This window comes from Lipophrys pholis (assembly GCF_963383615.2).
Source record: "Lipophrys pholis genome assembly, chromosome: 13".
Classification (NCBI taxonomy): Eukaryota; Metazoa; Chordata; class Actinopteri; order Blenniiformes; family Blenniidae; genus Lipophrys; species Lipophrys pholis.
In genome coordinates, this window is record NC_137632.1 from 14,719,183 (window position 1) to 14,739,679 (window position 20,497).

A 20,497-nucleotide genomic window follows, 5' to 3' on the forward strand; every position below is an offset into this window, starting at 1 on the left:
AGCGGCTCCGCCTCCTCGCCTCTTATTGTGAATTCCACTTTGATCCCTCGTCTTTGTCTTGCAAACAATGAGCCGCCTCAGAATTACAAACAGGTACTCCCATGGTCAAATTTTCATCGGGCAAATCCCCCTTAAAACAATTTTACTGATCAAATCTTCCCACAAAGTGAAAAAACGGAGGAATGACGCCGCGCTGCAGAAAGAGCAAAGCGGAGCAAAGACAGCTGGCGCGAATCCAGTAAAGCAGGAGATCTGTGCAACGAATAGGCTGAAGACAGTGGTAACTGTAGCCTGCGTACACCTGGTGTTCCAGTATAATGTGTTCATTTTCTAAAATAAAACGTAACCTCATCTCAAATACGAGCCATGTGAACGACTGTCGTCATCTATATTCAGAAGAATGTGCCATTTTACAAAATCACACTTGTTACATTTTCATGCAAATGATCACTTTGGTGATATTCTTTAAGGAGTAAATTCCTCGCGTTTTTAAATCAGTATTCCACTATACTTAGAAACTCAAAATGCCCCTTCAGACTAGACGTGGAAGAGAAAAGACATGATATACACACCGTGAGCTCATCCTGCAGACTGACTGATAGGAAGAAAGGGGCATGTAGACCACAGCAGAGTTGTAGCACAGCATGAGGAAACACAACACCTCGAACCTGCAAACACACACACAACAAAAAGAGTCAGCATCAAGCACAAAAATGCAGATTAATTAGGAAAGTAAAGAAGGGAAAGTTCGGGGACAACCCATCATAGGTAACATCAATTCATTCTCAGCTTGTTCGTATTACTTTGCAAAGTATTGTAACCAATATGACAACTTTACTGAAGGCAATTATGCAGAGTTGCTCAAGCACTTCATCAAACCTATGAGCTGTTAAATAGTCTGCAGAGCAAACCGCTTGCCTAAGCAACTTTGTTCATAGTCAGCCAGTGTACTGTCTGTAGATAAAGTAAAATACACTGCAGCAATCACCAACTCCATCAGGGATGCAAAATGTGTGACACTTAAAATTCTAAACAACTGGAACCGACAGCTGACTGCATACTTTGACAATGTGTTGTCAGGTTTTTGCTACAGCACTTGACACTAATTTATTGAAAATATGTGCTGGCGGTGACATGTGAGGGTGTCACTTAAATTACACGCTTGATGTGGCACTATGCACAACACACTGGTGCCATGTGAGAAGTGTGTGTGAGAGGGCTCGTCTGACCTTCTGTTAACTGTAACAACCTTCTTTTTTTCTTTTTTGGAAGAGGTCACAAAGTTTGAGAGAGAGCTGATGTTGATTGTGTAAATGCAGATCCACAGCTTGAAAAATCTTGTCTGATAAGAACGAAAGTCATATTGAAATGAAAACGAGCCAAATGGTTTTGAGTGCAAATACAATTCTCAAAATAGGATTGTGTTTGTCTTAGCTTTGTGGGTTTGTTTTGGTGTGTGTCTGCATGTGTGTTGATGGAAAACAACCGGGAAAAGGACCTTGAGTGTTAAAAGCTGTAATTGACTGGGCGCGTGGGGGTGGGGGAGTTGGGGGGGGGGGGGGGGGGGGGGGGGTAAATGGCCTGGCTGTATTTCATCAGTGGTAGTGAGCTGGCACCTCTCAGGAGCTTTGAGCTTTCCTCTCATAAACACTATCTCAGGAAAAGCCACACAAATGGATTTCCAGATAAGCTTGGAGGCCTGGCCCCGCTAAAATCCATTCAATATATTTATGATGCCCTATGTTCTCGGTTGCGAGGGATGACACTGCTGCAGCCGACACACCAGATGACCAGTGTTATCGGTGCTGCACTCACATCATCAGCTCTGATAGATCACATTTGTGTGTGTCTGTGTGTATGTCACGGCAAACACACAACCGTGTGTGCCGATTTCAGTGTAGCAGAGAAGCATTTTGTGATAGGATCTCTTCCCTGTTTCATTACTATGCTGAGATTATCATTCATTCAGAGCAGCAGAAAAAAAAAAGTAGAGCCAAAAAAGCTTTCAGGGCTCCCGAGTACAGCCAGAGGACAAAGAAGAAGTCCCATTTATTAGGTAAAGATGTAATGAGAAACAAAAGAAACAGTTTTGTCATAATAATTCAATAACAGAAATTGACAGCATCCATAAGGGCAAAGTTCGGTGAAGTCATCTGTATTTACAAAAGGTCAACAATTTACCGCCCAAAAAGAAAGAAATGCTCAACACAAATGAAATAAATTGATGCAATCATTCGCAGAAAATGACTTCTTGCATGGAAACAGTGTTTGAAGTCAGACTGGTACCTGTTCTGGGCAGTAAAGGTCTCTCTTTGAGGATGGATGCCGCTGTACACTACACGGATCAGGTCATGTTGACACAGTGCTCCCTCTGTCAGAGCCATGGACCCCAGGCTAGAAGGCTATGGAGAAAAAGACAGTTAATAACATGCTTGCTCATCATGATGACATATCGGTAGATTGGCAGTGAGATTAGTGTGATGCTGGCAGGTGTGAATGACCATGATTAACAAACATGCTTTGATTGTCCTCATATGTGCAACTGGTATAAATGTATTTTGAAGTTTCTAAGAGTGAAATCATAACGCGGTGGCACCTGACGCCAAGTCCTCGTCTTTGACTCCATCATTGTAAATGCTGTACATACTGGAAATATTGCTGAGCTGCTTCTTTCTCTATCCGTCTCCTACCCTCTCTGAGGAGAATCTGAGCCGAGGCTTTTCTTTGCAAATGTTCTTCCTAGGGATGCATGCATAGGCTGCCTCAAGATACTTCCTCCTATAATCCCAAAATAAACCATCAAAGATAATGGATTAGGACTAATAAAATAAGATGGTTTAATATCTATTGGTCTTTTTGAAATATGTTTAGTCTTAGAGCAGAGTCCTTGTTCAGACCATCATCTGGTTACAATGTCAATTATTTAACAAGATGCATCAAGCATTGGGTGGCTTACTATCTGTGCCACACAGCTTCTGTGAGAAAAAGCAAAAATCCAACCTACTGCTCTCAACTTGAAAAAATGAAGTTTGAGCCTTCTACACATTGCTGGAATTACAGCAATGGATGTACTCCCCAAGAATGAATATGGCAACAAACATGGCACTCTAAGATCTTCTTCCTCCTATCATAACGACAATGAAAAGGGGAAGAGGTGCAACTGATGACAAGCTGCACCTGAAGTCACGGCCACACGAGAACATGGTGTGAAGCCAAATGATTCCAATGATGTGCCGAGAAAAATCATCACTAAAGGGACTTGGTAGTCCTTCCTTAGTGTTTTCTGTGATGCCGAGCAGGAAGAAGAGCAAGGAGGGGCAGGTGGATTAGTTCAAAAGAGAGCGAGAGACTGGAGTGTATGTTAATGCTTGGAGGCCTGGGGATAAAGCCACGTGATGCGAAGAGCCGTACTACAGCTGAAGAAGTTTGTTGTGATACACGCACTCGCACACCCCCTCCTCCCCTCTTCCTGCCTCCATGCTTTCCTCACTCTCCCGGCATGAAGTGTGGACCCTCTCAAGCTTGTAATTACAGCGATAAATCGCCCTCAGCACATGCCGCACACTGTGGGTTCTTCAACACACAGATACACCAGGAAGGAAATATGCAGATACATCAAGTCACTCTATGCTTTCGAGATTAAAAAAAATAAAATAAATAAAAAGCACAAAATCTGGCCCAAAACATAGGCACTCACAAGTTTTTAGAAAAATAATTGAAGTAGAATATAACGAACATTTGGAGAAATTGCTTTGGCAGAGTCTTATATATATAACAGAAAAATAACTCAGCTCTTGAAGTAGAGTTCATGAAAATCAAACTCAAATTGTGCTGGTGAGACCAGGAGGAGTCATCATCCAAATGGCCATTTATATCATTTTCACACTGGAACTGATCCATTAAGCCGATTTCTGAAAGAGGTCTGAGACTATGATGCATCGGCATTTAGCAGATTTTACTGCTGACACGGGTGGAGTCTCCAGGGAAGAGCTGCACTCTTCCCCTTCCCACCCACAAACGGTCCCCCATAACTTGCTGACAAATATCCTCTTCACAGATCAGCAGAAGCTCCCCGGTCTCTGCGTCGGTGCTGGTTTCATTTGGATTTGAACACAAAGTGGTTGTTTTTCTTTTGAAAATTGTTGCATATGATTTTGCCGGGTCAATATTCAACAACCAGGACAGCCTGTTATGCCGTTTGTCAGATCAGAAACTAATGAAATTCCCTCTGACAGAAAAAACGAGAACCTGCTCACGTTAATGTGTGTGACGATACTAAGAAAACAGATATTGTGATACAAACAAGTCGTGTGGTTAACAACTCAGAAGAGCATCACCAAACAGGAACAATGATTCCTACCTCGTGGTATATTGATGGTTTGGACAGAGAAGGGATTGTGAAGGAGAGGAGCTTGCTGTTGCCATCTTTGTCAACAATCTCCTGCAAGAACCAAAGACAAACAGTGTGTCATACAGGAATGGCGTGGTGCATTTACCAACAGCCCGCTACTCATTTCTTACACATTTTTGTTTAGTTCTCGGAGTTCCTCTCTTTTCAGAGGACTGGGTGCGGTGAAGAAGTCCTATACAAGCCTCTGGTCGGTACGTTGATGATCTGCTGTATGACCAATCTTCTGCTTCATGATATTGACTGTGTCAGATTAAACACCACTGCCAGCAGACGTTACACTCAATTGTAATGTCAACACTGTGGCACATACCACAAAGATTAATGCAAACCAGAGAATGATAGAATTCTTTCATTTCATAATGTACCGCCTGATTATCTCCAGCAGTCACAAACAAAACGATAAGGCACATTAATGGTGATATATGGCTGTATTGTTTGCTTTTATTTTTATTTCTATCTTGATTGAAAACCTTTGTTTTTCGACAAACCAATTATGTGCAACTGATGAGGAATCAAGTGATGTGTCACAGTTATCAAAATACATCTTATATCACATACAAGCAAGAAAAACATGGTTAATCGCATTAACCATGTTTCATAATAATGGTAATTTTCTCTGGGTGTGGAACATTTCTGTTTCATCTCTGCAATTGTTTTCTCTACACGAGCAGACAAAAGTGCCTGTGTCCCTCCGACCAGTGATCCATATTAATCCAGGTTTTGGAATACGGGCCAAAAACAGGTTTTATCCATTGTTTTTAATCTTCTCCTTGACCTCATAGTTAGATCAGACCTTCTTCCGCTCTTCACATGATAACAGTACATCTCTGAATATCTGACGGTTCTGTTGAGAGCATAGTTGTTTATCAGGCCTTAGTTGTAGATCACGTCCAGTGTGCATGTGCACACGTGTGTGTGTGAGATGGGGAGGGGTGTAGACATAGAGGAATAAATTATGCATGGATAAACTCTTAGCTGTGCTGGCTGACATGGAGCCGTTTCTATTGATATCTCTAGCTCTCAGCCCATTTTCCCAGGGGTTGGTCCTGGTGATGCAATCTATCTCAGGTCTATCCATTAACTGGGGTATTCCCAAAAGGTCGGCTGTGAAGTCAACAGGCGGATAACCTCACTCCTGATTATGAGGTCTGAAAGTTACCCTGCAATTTACATCGTGATGTTTATTTGCATTTCATGAAAAGCACAGGGTCAGTCATACACCCACCAGATTGTAGATGCCCAGGAGGAGGGCCTCAATGCAGCCATTGCTCTGGCGATCTCTGCTGGCAGTGATGCGGAGATATACCCACACCAGCTCAGGCAGGAACTGCAGGGTGAAGCGTCTCAGGCGGTCTTCGGAGCTCCGGTACAGCTCGAACAGTTGGTGGCACACAGGCTCGAGCAGCTAGATTGTAGACAGAAATGCAGAATCATGTCAGACATCTTAATGGTTCATTACACCAGCTTCTTCATTCTTCTAATGAAACTGAACATCAACTGAAAGGCACTTTGTGTAATAAATCAATCAAATAATTGTCATTTTATGAGATACACATTTATAGTTAGATTTGTCACTTATGTGGAGTCTTCTTTCCCATTAGCTTAGTAAAACAAAAGAAATAAATAGTGGAGAGAATCAACCTGATTGAACTGTTTCGATGTGAATGTATGTTGATGATGATTGAAAAACAAAACCACAGATTTGATTCTTCTTCTGGAATGACAGTGTGATATATGGCGAGGCAGCCACCTCATTCATCTTGACTGTGACATAACTGGATGGACAGATGGGGGGAAAGTTTCATTGCCAGTCAATAGTGGGAGGTGCCTGGGAGCGGAAGGGATAATTCACAAAATTGCAAGCCAGGACAGATGTAGTTTCAAGGGGAGTGAGCCGAGCCAATGTGTGGAGGGGTCAGTGATGTGGGCACCTGCACAACTCGAGTGTGTAGGTGTTCCTGCATTTGTGTGTACGTGCAGTACCAGGGCAAACTGGGAAATAAGCGGGGACTCATTAATGAACTTGGCAAGGCATCTGTCCACCATGTCATCAGCAAAAACATCACACACAAACACGCATAGCAATCGCTCTCTCACACTCTATCACACACATATACACACATACACAACACCCATCCTGGATCAGTTGTCTCATCATTAATAGCATTGTGCAGTTAGACTGACAGCACTAATGGAATTTAGATCCGTGGTTGCTTGACACCTAAATTCGACCGTGAAATAGAGGGGGAAGGCAGGTGTGTGTGAAGTGGGGGCACCAAACTGTATCATTAGAGTGAAATTAATGTCCTGTTTCACCGAGTGCTGTAAGCCTTCGCTGGAGAATTGTGACATTAAAAACACTGTTCCTGCACTGGTGTCAGACACATCTGTGCATTGAAAAAATGCTGTCTTTGTATTGTCGTCTCACTGAGCGTGCACCTTTTCCAGTGAGGGTAACAGATGTTCGAGTTTGTGAAACATTGCTAAATACCATCTCACGGGTAGTGTGGCTGAAACGATCACCGTCCCTGTTGATACTTGAGGGTGACAACAGAGCATGGTTTTGTGCTTGTGTGTGTGCATGCGTGTGTGCATCCTGTAGACAGCTGTGTGTCAGTTTATATGCACCCTAGCCAACACAAGGAACAAACATGCTGTGCGTGTGAGTGTCTGAGTGTGTGTCACCTCGTTGCTGGGGTCCTGGATGACTCTGTAGAGCGCCGGCACCAGGGACTTCTTCAGATGAAGGCTGCCAGCGTAGCTGGGGATGTGAGTTTCTGGTAAGGACTGGAGCAAGGACAAACAAAGGATTGATGGGAGGTGGCACCCAATTTTTCACCCTTCACAGAAGACATTGAGGCTTTCCTCAAGGGGCTCAGCGAGTCCTGGCTATTAATCACCATAAATAGATCCTGATATCAAGATGGGGCAGAACAGATCGCAGCCTATTGGTTCAGATATCACAATGTCTGTGTCATCTGTTCAATTATGTCTTTCACATCAGGGAGAATAAACTAAACCTGGCTGTCCAAGACATTGAAATGCGTTCAGTTTAAATGTTACGAGAAATGATAGAATTGAAATGAAAAATGTAATTTGTAAGGAAGGCTTCATTATTAATTAAAAACAAAACTCTTGTCCTCAGCTCATTACTGCTGTAACTGTGAACACTCTGCACCCTCTGTCGCCGAGGCGCTCACTCACAGCTGCTTTCAAACACGCTCCGTTCACACAGCTGCTGTATCAGCAAGTTTCCACTGCTGGGCTGCATGCACATACTGTATGGGGATGTATTACTTTAAGAATGAATGGCAGCAGTGACGTTGTGTTTACCACAATGATGGTAGAACAACCGACCTGTGGCTCACATTTGCAGTCTGCCAGGTCATTGGGGAGTGAGGGTGATCCCTGCAGACACTTAATTACACCTCTTTCTGAAATTCAGCCACAATCTCTTCATTTATTCAGACCAATGCGTTTCTGATTGCGGTGAACAAAAATGACGGACGGCGCGCCGATAAATTTGCCAAAATCAACGTGCCTGTTCGATTGAAAGCACCCATGTCGAGATGATTTTCCCAATAAAATAACAGGTTTAAGGGAAAGAGCACGGCAGAGTAATGATGTCTGACAGGCTCAGAACATCCTGCAGTGAAATTCTTCAAATGGTCAGGACTGTGTGCAGATGACAGAAGGCGTGGATAGCCTCTCAGCATGGCAAGATGGTCATTTCGAGGACAGAACACAATGTGCCTGCTCTTGCACCGTGACTCATACCAACCCATCTTCCTCACTATTCATCACATTAGCTCCTGTACATATTTTGAAATGTTGTGCTTTTATTGCACATCCCACCAATTTGCGTGTTTGACAAGCATGGTCAATTCCCCCGTCAGAGCAGACACCGAAACAACAAAGTGACCGTTTATGGTTGTCTTCTTTTAATTGGTGGACTTTGTACACCGCCTCACAGAAGGCAATTACATTCCTCCTCCTGCGTCACCGATTTTCACGCCGCACACACAAGAAAGACAGTCAGACGTCTAAAAATTCCAATTCATACAACCGTCTTTCACTTCTTGTGAGCAATTCAAGGAAAATGAGGCAACAAATAAGCAATGACAAACAAAATAACATTGCCTGTTTTCTGCTAAAAACAATTTGACCAAGTATGTAAAAATGTAATTGAGCTGAAGCTTAGTGGATAGGACCCTCGCTTCGTAGCAGCACAGGCCTGATGGTTGGGCTCAGAAGCCCTTTTCTTCTTAAGCCGTACATAAGTTTTCTCCAGGCAATGCCGATTCAAAAATGTGCATTAGAGGTTCAATGGAAACACTAAATTACCTGTGGGAGTGAATTTGAGTGTGTTTCTTTTGGTCAGCTATAGCAGCTACTACAAGTATTAAAACTTTCACTGCTTCTGCAGATGCAATTCCTCTAATGTGAGTGACGGTCTCTGGATGTAACGCCTGTTAGCAGTTAGACTAAAGCGTGACGGACAGTTTGAAGACAATGAGAGTGAGACATGTCTCAGATTAAATCAATGTGTGCCAGCTAATCAGACAGAGGAACACAAAACGCTCCAGCGCGTGCAACAAAGAGCTCACGCTGATAAAAGTAGAGCGGATTCTGACAAAGTACAGCTCAATCCAGCTTTTAATCGCTTCAACCTGGCAACAATTCTTGCTTGCATACGCTGAATTTAATTACAATTAACAAAGGGACAGAAATGTTCCGAGACGCACACGCACCGACACACACACACACACTTGTACACTTGGTTCTCTTCTTTATCACAATTGCTGCACCCACTACGTGTGGTTCCTCTGGAAAAAAATGCCTCAAGGGCTACATTTTATCACCATGACTCATGATAGAAAGACTGAAAAGAGAGACCTTACCTTGAATTCTGAGAGCCATTCTTCCACAACACCGCGCTCTGATCCCAGCATCTTCCTGAGTGACCCCCGCCACCCCACCCCAGCCCCGAATGGCTGCGTGGTGGACAATAAAAGACAGAAGACAGGGAAATGCCATCAGTTCATCCATACGACACATTTCTGAACGACACAAACAACAGTGTCCCCTGCCTTTCCCCTATCGTCACCTGGGATCGGCTCCAGCCCACAACCCCACTTTGGATAAAGCGGTATAGAATAGTGAATGGTTGAGTGGATAGATAATCATGCTGGATATGTTTTTTATTTGAAAACCACTGTTCAATTTCACTTCCGTTTTATAGCAGCAATTTTTGTTATCTGATTATTTTAGTAATAATAATGCATTGGTTTTATATAGCACTTTTCTGGACACTCAAAGACACTTTACATTGCATTTTTCATTCACTCCATCCTCGATGGTGGTCAACTACGTATGTAGCCACAGCTGCAAAGTCGAGTTGAGCGGCACATGAATACAGACATGTTCAGGAGGTAACTTGGTGTGACGACACTACAGCAGCCAATGAGCAGAAGAACACGTTACTCTCCTAAGAGTCCACACTTCAATAAAATGCAGGCAATTATATTAGAAGTGATAATTCTACATCTTGTTCAATTGCAAACTGAAGATAAAGACCATGATTAGAATTTCTGGAAGGCCGTCATTTAAAACACTTGGGACAATCAGTGATTGTAATTGTACTCGAGGAGAAGCAACTGGAAGGTGACTAGACAACACCAGGACGCTGTCTAACTGTTTATGATTTGATCAGAGTCCATGTAAACTGCACATAAAACTGCTTTTCCACTGTCTGCACATCTCTGTTATGCAACAGTTTCGAAAGGACCGCAAAAAGAAAGCAGGTGAAGTTGGATGTGGGACATGTCACACACAGAGCAAAGCAGTCTGGGTTGGGATTGATTTTCTGACCGATGATCATTTACATGTTCAGTGTTTTCACGTAAACATAACAATAAATTATGGCTGGAATTTCTTTTACCGCGGCAGCAAGAGATGATGACGATACAAATCAAACCAATTTAATTTAAGCAAGTTGCATGTTTTTCTAAAGCTACATATCTCTCTTTCCTCCATAGCCAATGAGAAGTTCTTCAAGCATATTCTGATCTCAGGCTGGAAACGTACTGGTTATCGCTGGTCTACTTCTCTCCATCTAGCAGCTAAAATTAACTCCAGCAAACTGCCCAAAATAACAAGCCATTTCTCCTACAGACCATGGACAATGTATCCTCATTATTTATCCCATATAAAGGTCTGCTGTCAGTGGGGGAGAGCAACCGGGCAAGATGTTGAACAGTCACACGCTCCACCGGCAGTTTGAATGCAGACATGCTGCAAAAGGACGCCAGCGTGCCAAGCTCCTAAAATGACCGAAATAATCTACGCTTACGTAATCCCACACATAGCTTGTAGCCGAAGATATCCTGATTCAGCGAATGTTGCCACTGTCTCATGATTAGTTGGCCAGTGTTGACCTTGAGAGTAGCTGCATAACAACCAGCTAGTCATTGAGTGAAATCTGTAATCCTTCATTATGACTGTAAGGTTTTTATGTCATTCACACATTTTGATAAGGAAAAAAAAAATCTCAAATGGAAAGACTAATATATTGTGTTGCCACAAACGTAACACAAATTCATTAATAATTGGCAAAGACGCTAACAAACCTCTGAGGACAGAGTCATTATAACATCTTGTGAGAAGTAAAGCCTTTAACCTCAGTCAGCACTGCGACCTTTGCACTTAGAAAATAAAACAACCTGTGAGGCTCATAAGACTGTTGTAGGTTTGACTTGATGGGATTACGGATTAACTCAGTATATTCACATTTCAAAGTGAGAGGAGCCCACTTAACATTTCTCGATTATTCTGGGATGCTAAGACGGATCTTCTCACTCAACATCTAAGGCCGATCATCAGACAGATGCTCTTCATCAGCAAACACACTAATTCAGTTACACACTGCTCTGCCTATTTAAATGACAGAGGGACTGTGATGTATCAGTGCCATTGTTTGACTTCATTAGGGTGTGTGTGTGTTTGGAAATGTGAGTGTATGTATACAAATAAGGTCCAACATACAGACCATACAATTTATTTATTCTTTGAGATACTCATTATTATTATTTTTATTTTCTTCAAACCCAGTTTATGTCAAAAACCAAAACCTGTCAGAATCACATGCTCTCACTATTTTTTCATTCAAGTCTGTGAAATACAGTCATTGCCGCTGTCTCTGTGTCCCCTGTCCTCTGTTAATCTTCAAGCCTGTGTACAACTTAACAGAAGTGAAAAACCTCTGAGCAGAGCGAGCATGCAGGCAGTTATCTGGGCAGGCAGGCAGCTGAGACGCACGACACGGTTCAGACCCAACCCTGAAAAGCTGAGCGTAGGCAAAACTGGGAATATGCACACAAATAATTCTCCAGATTTAGCGGAGCCTGAAACACCGTGGAGATGTGAGAGTCTGCACAGGTGGAGTGCTCACTTCAACAGTAAACCTAAAGTGTTGAGTCATTCCTGCTTTAATGTAGTAGCTCCACGCAAATCGGTAACCCAGGCTCCTTTTGTTATGAAGATAGTTCATACAAATAACAGAAAGCTGTGACAGGAGTTCTGCCTCCTATGAGGCTTTTTCGGTTTGTCTCCAATAGAGCAAATGCAACACTTGGACGAGCTAGAAATGAGCATTAGTAAAGAGTGCAAAACATTGAAATGTTTGCCACGACCTGATTTTATCAGAGAAAATAGGAATGTAATCCAAATGTCTTCATCTAGAATCTAATTTGAGTAACTTCAACCTACAATACCATCCCTTATTATCGACAATGTGACCACTATTGTCAAAACCAGGCTCACCATTCGGATGAAAGAGCTCCGCTTGTGTTGTGATCATCGACAAAAACTCTTGATTTAGAAGTGATGTAAAGCCTCTCGTGTAATTATTTCTGTGAGACTGAAAATCGTGTTTTTGAAATGTGTCCCCATCATATTAGACACTCCATCACTTGCCGTGGTGAGCATTTGGAAACTATTATTCACGGTCTGTTGTCTCATTTCTGCTGGGAAATGACATGTGATGTTGTTTCGGTGCAAATGCAAAAACTCTCCGCTGGAATGAACCGTTATGGGGATTTAAAATAATAATAATGAAAGCTGTTGCAGATATTGAGAGTTTTCAATGAGTTATGATAGCAAAGCTGTCTGTGTGGATGCGAGTTGTTTTTAAAAAAAAAAAAAAAACGGTATGAAAATTTCGGCTTAACTTTTTAACAGTCAACTTGTTTATATCGCCCTCTCATGTTTGTACTGCCGTCGACTGGCTCCGTCCGAACTCAGACTGGTTACTCCTCCATCTGAGAGTCACGCTGAGGCACAACTCTGACAATGGTCTGATAAATTTGAAGAAATAAATCAGGCTCAGAGGAACAATGTACGTCTTTGCTGTGAGGCAGGAGGAGCAGAACAGCTGATGATCTGAACTCGTGAAATCGTTCTGTGCGGGTCCTCCACTCAAATCTCGGTCTGCGAAGTGGAAGATCGCATTTAGTGCGCTTGTTCAGCTCTTCTTGAAAGGCTGACTCATTCATTTCCTCCGGCTTGTCAAACTGTCAGACTCGCTGAGGTGAAATTCTCCATCATCGAGGCAGGCCCATTTGCTACCATAGCAACAGTCGGAACAAGCAGGCAGCGGCAAATACTGTTAATTATAGTTCATTTTGGGAGAAAATATTGAAATATATTATAAGTTAGATCTCTGATCTATTATTCAATTGGTCAAGAGATAATTTAATGCATTTTGTTGTTTAATAAAGACAAATTGATCTGCAACAGAAGTAACTAATTAATCATTCATCCATTAGATTATTAGAGGAAGACCTCAATCAAATCAATGAATCCTTTGTCAACGTCATACGTGATAAAAACTAAATAGTCACATTTCACAAATATTTTGCATTTTATCAACATGTTTTGAAGGTTTTCCTAAACATGCAGGGAAAAGAAGCCGGTTCCTGTGCCATCTGCCCCACAATTAAAATAGAACCTCAAGGCAGAATCAAGAGGCTAATTTTAGCTGAGCACAAGTTGCATGGATACACAAACAATTAGGCGGTTTCAGAGGTCAGTTGTTTGCCTTCACGTGCTCACCTTAGTGTCCCAGAACTCAGATCTCCACAAGGAGAGGGAAATGGTCCTCCACAGTGTCACACATCTGTCACTCACGGAGGGTCACCTTGTTACCGCACCTGCAGCAACAAAACAGCATGAAATCAATCAGATCAGCGAGGCAAGTTCCGCTAGAGGACGGTCTGTATTGAACAAGGAATTACACAGAAAATAATGGTTCATATTTAGTTATGTTTAGTAGGCCACCACAGTGGAAATTTGATTTGTTCTTGGGAGTTGTATTTCAACCTAGAATTTCGATGCGAGATTGAACAATGGGCGCGACCTTTCACTGCCAGACAATGACGCAAGCCTCCTGAATTATGTAATCAGATATTCTTCTGTATTACACACAAATTGACCCGTTTCGTACCTGAAATGACTTTATTTTCAATCTGACAAAAAGAATAAAAAATAAGAAGTTTGAAAAGCACAATCAACTCCAAAAGAGCGGTTTTATGACTTTTCATGCAATCTGCCAATTCTTTTCTATGTTCATTGAATTCAGTCCACCATAATCTCAAAGCTGTTATTTTAAAGTAGTGGTGAGAATTTGGAGGGGGGGGGGGGGTGTTGAGGGAGCTTCAGGCAACGTTCAGCAGCAAGAGATATCTGTGGGTCAGAGGGAAGGTTTTTCCTACATTCTTCTTCTCAGTTTTTTGAGAAGAACTCAAGATAAACAGAACTAAGTGGAAGCTGAGATCATTAATATTAATAAATAGCAACATTTTAAGAGCAGTATTCAAGAAATTGGCATCCAATCAAAAGAATTACAACTTGGAAAACTTGATGCGAGACAAAAAAATCCCCGTCCTACACCAGAAGGTCATTGAATGCCTCCTTGAATCCAAAAATCCCCAAAAGTTCAAGTTACTATATTGGTACCCACAGATATATTAATGTTGCAGTTAGAGAGCAGGCATTCAGAGTGTTAAACATTCAAGATATTCTTGATTATAGTCACACTGAAATACAAGAAAGCTTCCAAAAACACAATCAATAAGACTGATAATAAAAAAAAAAAAACAACCTGTGATAGTAAAACAGTTTCGAAGAAAGATAAATATGAGATGAAACGAGACACTTCAATAAATAAAAATTCCAGTAAAGAAAAAGACGATGCACTCTGAAGTTGAAATTACAGCGATCTAATCACGTTGCTTGGAGAAGACATAATAAATTAAAGAATTAAAAGAGCAGAACACAGAATGAAACGTGAACTTCAGGAGGCAGGAAATGACAAACAGACAAACAGTACATGACAAATACTCAATAAACAAAGAAACCCGACAACACAGTGACTTGGAAACCGATGGATGGCGGCTACCAAAGCAGGACAATGCATTGTGAGGTAAACAAAGCTTGTCCAAGCCTTACAAACAAGCACACAACATGCAAAATAAGTATTTTTACTCCATTTGCAAAAACTATGCAGTTTCGCCTCACAAATTCTTGCTGTCAGGTTACTTTGAGTCATGGCACAAGGAGTCCGTTTTCAAGTTCCCATGTGTTGCATAGCAACAGCCAGCTGGCCGACGCGTTGTCCGCGCCGGCTAAAAATGCATCCTGAGGATCCACGCCCATCACACTGACTGCCTTTGACAGAACAAATCACGACTTCAGTGACACACAAACCGACGCTGTGCACTGCTGCATGTCCCAGAGAGGCCGCCTGCATGTGACACACCACTGAGCACGCCATTCACTTAGGTATTTACATCACGGGCCCCTGTGTTTATATGAACCCATCTTTCATTAGCAATTCATCCCAAAAGAGTCCAGGAAATCACCGTGCAGAAGTCCCATCTGTCTCCAGAATGATGATGTGTGCAGCGTCTCCTTCTGTTGGGCGCTGTAAGAAGGCATTTATTTTCCATCAGTAGATAAAGTGTACTCATTGTGTATGACTCATCGAAGACGAGGGTAACAGAGGCTCCAGGTTGAGGGCGAGGAATGAATAATAAAGCACAGCAAAAAATCTGCGGCATAAATAGATGTGATTTTAGATGACAGAATGGTAAACTGGAAGCATAAAGTCTGAGAGGGAAATTTGGAGAAAAAAGAAACTTGCAGAACTCCCATTAGCGGCGATCTAATTCAATCTGCCAGTTTGGCATAATGAAAAAGAATACAGCAAAATGCATGTGAGGATAAAATACAAATATGGATATTTTCATCCAAAATCATGCGCTCTTTCATAACTCCGGGTAGAATAGGACATCCTGGAAATTACTGCAAATGAGTACACGTTACTGTTGGATGTTTGCCCTCTAAATGGATTGTTTTAGCAATGTCTTGGATTTTTTTATACGAACGATTGCTTAAAGTAGAAGTACAATAAATGTATGAATGAAATCGTATCACCTATATGGTGATACACATCAGATTGCCAGATGCTTGCAAAAGCCACATCATGCAGCCTAATAAGTTTGCCCCAGTATTTTGAAAAGTTTTCTTCATTTTGCATATCACATTAAAGAAACGAAAATTGGAATATTTACTGAGACTATATCACATGACTCCGAAGAGGGTTTAAACAGCATAAAAGGTCTCTCTCTGGTCAGAAAGTGCAAGGGATCCGTGTTGCCTGAACGGAAATAAGTCTCTTTGACTCGGTATGCAAGTTGGACTTGTCTCAGGTTATGTTGTGAAAATCTGACAGCAACATTTTGTTCATTTCGGGACCTAAAGGTTGAGTATTGTGTTTCAACATTACACAAAAATAGCAGCCAGGACTACGCTTGAAACATCTTGTTTTAGCTGTATAAGGACAGCAGAAGTTTTCCCTTCGACTGAGGAACTTGAATATGATTCCTTCCTGCTCTGCAACCATTTGGTTCCAGTATTTTTGTGTCAACATCGCTCCCCGGCCAGCCGTCACTGTTGGCTAAATATGAAGCGCACCAAATGAGCTGGTGAGCGACAACGAGCAAACTTTTCTTGGACGACTGCTCTTCCTCTGCTTATTGTGCTGTGGTCAACAGGAGAGTGCCAGCCCATCCTGTTGACTGCACTTCAAACACCGTATCACAATCCCATTGATAAACACACTCCAAATCCTTCATGAAGTTAAAAGAACACCAGCGCCAGTATTCTGTGTTTCTCTGTAAATCTGCGGATTAACAATGGCAACTAACCTGCTATAAATAATATTTCTCTTTCAGTAAAACAATTGTAATTGCAAGATGCTGCAGAGAGCCTGTTTTCAGTTGGATGAGACCTATACTCTCACTAAAATCACTGCACACTGATTTTCTACATCCTATTCAAAGACACACATCCTATCACTGTTACACAATTACCAAGGCAATAGTGGCAGAAGATATATGATAGAAGTTATCATTGTACAACTTTCTAAGACACTAGATGATAGATATATTTACATAATAATGCTATTGGACTATATAAAAGATTCTACAGCTACATTAGAGACTGGGGCTGCACAAAGTATTGCAAATTCATCATTACTATGCTTTCAATATGCATGATATACATATTGCAAAAGAGCGAATGACCTGCAACAACCCCTGCTCCCTCCGCATGTCAACATATTTGGCCAATCAGATGAAGCCCTATAGCATAAGATTCGATTTCTGTTAATTACTTGAGCATTTTTTTCATATTTATTGGCCACAGGGCAGTAGTCAGAAGTAATAAAGCAAAAATAATAATAATGATAAGAAAAGAAAAGAAAAGGAATAATTTGCAACAGTCAACAAACGATGCTGCTGGTGGGAACGGCAGATGTATGTGATGCAGGGAAAAATAACTGGTCGCAGTCAAAACAAATCATACTGTTATTACAATACTCAACATAAGTGCATATTACATGGTATTATTATTATCATCATCATCATTATATAAATTATCACAATATATTAACTTGTTGAGGTTTACACCTTTACATCAGATTTGAATGCTTTTAATTGGTTGTGCATTATTTGTATAAGCCAAAGAATTACATGCATAATTCAACCTCGAGATTTTCTTGATTTGCTGACTTTTATTTAATTTAATATTGTCATACAAGAGTTTCTTTTACAGTTGCTACATGCAATGCTTAACCTTGATTTTATTGAGGATGGAAGTGAACTAGAGATGCCATTCATACCGCCAGTGATTAATACGTAACTGAGAAAACGCCCACCGAGCAGTCCAGTCATGCAGATATCGACCGCTCTGTGCTACAGTATGTTTTAACTGTGAGAGAGGAGAGGAAAGGTTTCATACTACACCCTGGTACCTCGTCACCCACATGACTCAATAATAAGCATTGCATTTGTTAGCAAAGCTAGTGAATTATCATCTTAAATGTTGGGTCAAAACCTTTTGCAATTTTTGTGGGTTCATGGCTTCAGTCTTACCCGCGTCTCCTCTCCTCTCCCCGCTGCCACCAGCCGACACAACGTACTAATCGATACACTGGGCAATTCTTCATATTGAAAGTATAAATGTGCAAATCAAATCACGCCATGCTGCAGCTCTGTGTGTGTGTGTGTGTGTGTGTACCATACTGTAAAGTAATCAAGATTATTTCAGTGAAAGATTACGTGGCAAGCTAAAAGCACAAGAGGTGATTGTTCCGATCAAATGTATGCAGCAGGTGAGACATGAGTGGAGCTCCTTGGGATGAAAGCATCAGCTGCGAGCTGTATACTCAAGTGAATATTGGACTGGGTGCTCACAGATGAATCATAGGAGTATTCATTAAACCAGTGTAAACACACACAAGGTTAGAGCTGAGTAGAGAGAGACTCTCTTTAGTGCTGCTGCACCCAGAAACTGCCCTGGAAGAGTTAAATAGCTGCACTGCCCCTGTTATTATCGAAGACAGAAACACAAAACCCCTTTCTTGTGTGAGCAAAGATAACCAATCAACACTGTGTTTGTATTAGTTCTTTATTTGGGACATAGTTTCACTTTTCTTTTTTTTTTGCTGGTGCTGGCAGCATTGTTGTTTTTGCGACCAAATAAATGAATCACTGTTGAGAGGCAGTCGTGGAAAGCTTGAAACGCTACTGAAAGACAATCAACTTTACTTGGATTTTATTCAATGTCACAAAAAGGTCATGAAAATAATGATCGAAAGCTGAGCCAAGGACAAAACTATTTGACGTTCACAACAAGCAACGATTGGATGTGAGGGTTCGACACAGCCATCGGAACACAGCAGATTGTTGTAGCACAAGAACAGCAGCATTGGTCAGGAGTGAGATATCTGGGTGCAATTGTACTTTCCAGGCAAACACTAGAGCAAAATATCATCAATGAGAGCTGCAGGCCTTCAAACACGTTGCGTGACCAGACCAGGATCCTACTTCATCACAGCTCCAAATATGTGCCCCGAGTATAAATGCTAAATGGACGTTGCTTATTTGGCAGTTTACCGTGTGAACGGTCTCAATGCTTCTTTACACCATCAGTCATGTTCACCCATTCACTCAGACGAACCGACAACATTAAGACTGAAAGACGGAAGGACTACAAACTGTGCCGCAGCCTCTCTGAATGCATTTACAACTTCACTCACAACTAGCAGTTGTCGTCGACGCTGAAAAATCAAATCACACTTACTCATAACTTACATTATCACAACAAATACAGAGAAGGTTTCGCAATGAGTTGAGTCAGAGGAGAGAGAGAAGAAAATGTGAGTCCAGTACCTGTTCCAGCTGTAAAGCATGAAGTACACTTTTTAGTGCCTTGTTGAATAATTGTACAAGAGCAGATTAAAATACAATAAGGAATAAATATGACAGTTAAAAAAAAAAAGAGAAAGAAAGTGATTTTGCTTTACTCTTTTGGAAACTTCTGACCAGCCCATTTTTGGCAATGGTAAGATCGTCTATAGAAAAGCTTCTGTTACTTCTTTTATGTGAAGTTTTTGGGATATTTTACATTTTCCTACTGGTGTGCCTTTTTGGAAATTGCATTGCTTATATAACCAAGTCATAAAGCACGATTCAGAATGTGCATACAGAAATAGGACCCTGTATAGTTGGCCCATTCATAGTATTTCCCCAGTTATTAAACTTTGGTACAGTTCCCAAGGGCCTTTTCATGCAATTAACAAAAGAGAACAAACTACACAAGGGGTGTGAATTCACCAACAAATTCATTTTACCAGATAAGTTCATCCGAAGCCACATAAAGCACAAAGATTATTGCCGAGAGACACAATCTAGACATTATCAGGCGGATGGGGTTTCACCCTGCAACTACGGTACTCAACTATCGAGATATGTTGAGCTGTGTGTACATTCATGAACGGCCAACTGGGGCGTTACAGAATACAACCCAACAGTCAGAGGGACATGTTGTATCCCTCACACGTGAAGTCCAACCTATTGAGGTTGTACAATACAATCAAATTGATCAATTTAACACATTTTACCAACAATAATGAAAGTTAATGTTTTTTGGGATAATAAAGAATTTGAGAAACACCAGTGCCAGGAGGTGACAGCATCAACTGATACGAGCAAACAGCTTATCAAAATCCAGGCTGCACATGTTGTAAACATAAATATATACTGTATATATGTGTGAGTTTGTGTTGGTCTGTCTCAACCTCTCCTCTCTGACCTAAATGAGCAGTGCCAGGTTTCAACAGTCCAACACTGGGGATTTTTCAAGGTCAGCGTGGCTCAGTCAGCCATGAATTATTGAAGTTGAGCAAACTCTGTGCTTGTGTTGTTTGGGCTACTTCTTGTCATCGTCCTACTTACTTTAAGACTTCTTGCTGTAAATGTGATTAATGTAAAATTACTGGGACTGTTCATTGATCCGTAATCATCAATTTTCTTTGCTTTGTATTTTTAGAACTTCAGCAAAATTGTCACATAGAGAAAGTCGCATAAAGGCAAGAGGCTATTCAGTGTTTTCATCAAAATCGCACGTCAGTACTGTTCATTTCTAACTGAATATGAAAGGGAAATAAGTTAATGTGAAACAATT

The 20,497-nt window shown here is 41.4% G+C and overlaps 1 protein-coding gene across 1 annotated transcript in view; it reads right to left on the minus strand.

Moving 5' to 3' along the window:
* The window catches only part of LOC308118846 (hyccin 2), a 42,111-nt gene that overhangs the window by 12,772 nt on the left and 8,842 nt on the right, over positions 1 to 20,497 (minus strand). The window contains exons 2-8 of the mRNA XM_080478471.1: positions 13,523 to 13,620; positions 9,313 to 9,405; positions 7,097 to 7,198; positions 5,637 to 5,816; positions 4,361 to 4,441; positions 2,287 to 2,402; positions 573 to 668 (exon numbers count right to left, since the gene is read on the minus strand). Coding sequence (XP_080334597.1) covers positions 573 to 668; positions 2,287 to 2,402; positions 4,361 to 4,441; positions 5,637 to 5,816; positions 7,097 to 7,198; positions 9,313 to 9,363 — 626 coding nt within the window. The 5' untranslated portion in view covers positions 9,364 to 9,405; positions 13,523 to 13,620. The remainder of the gene's footprint in view (positions 1 to 572; positions 669 to 2,286; positions 2,403 to 4,360; positions 4,442 to 5,636; positions 5,817 to 7,096; positions 7,199 to 9,312; positions 9,406 to 13,522; positions 13,621 to 20,497) is intronic.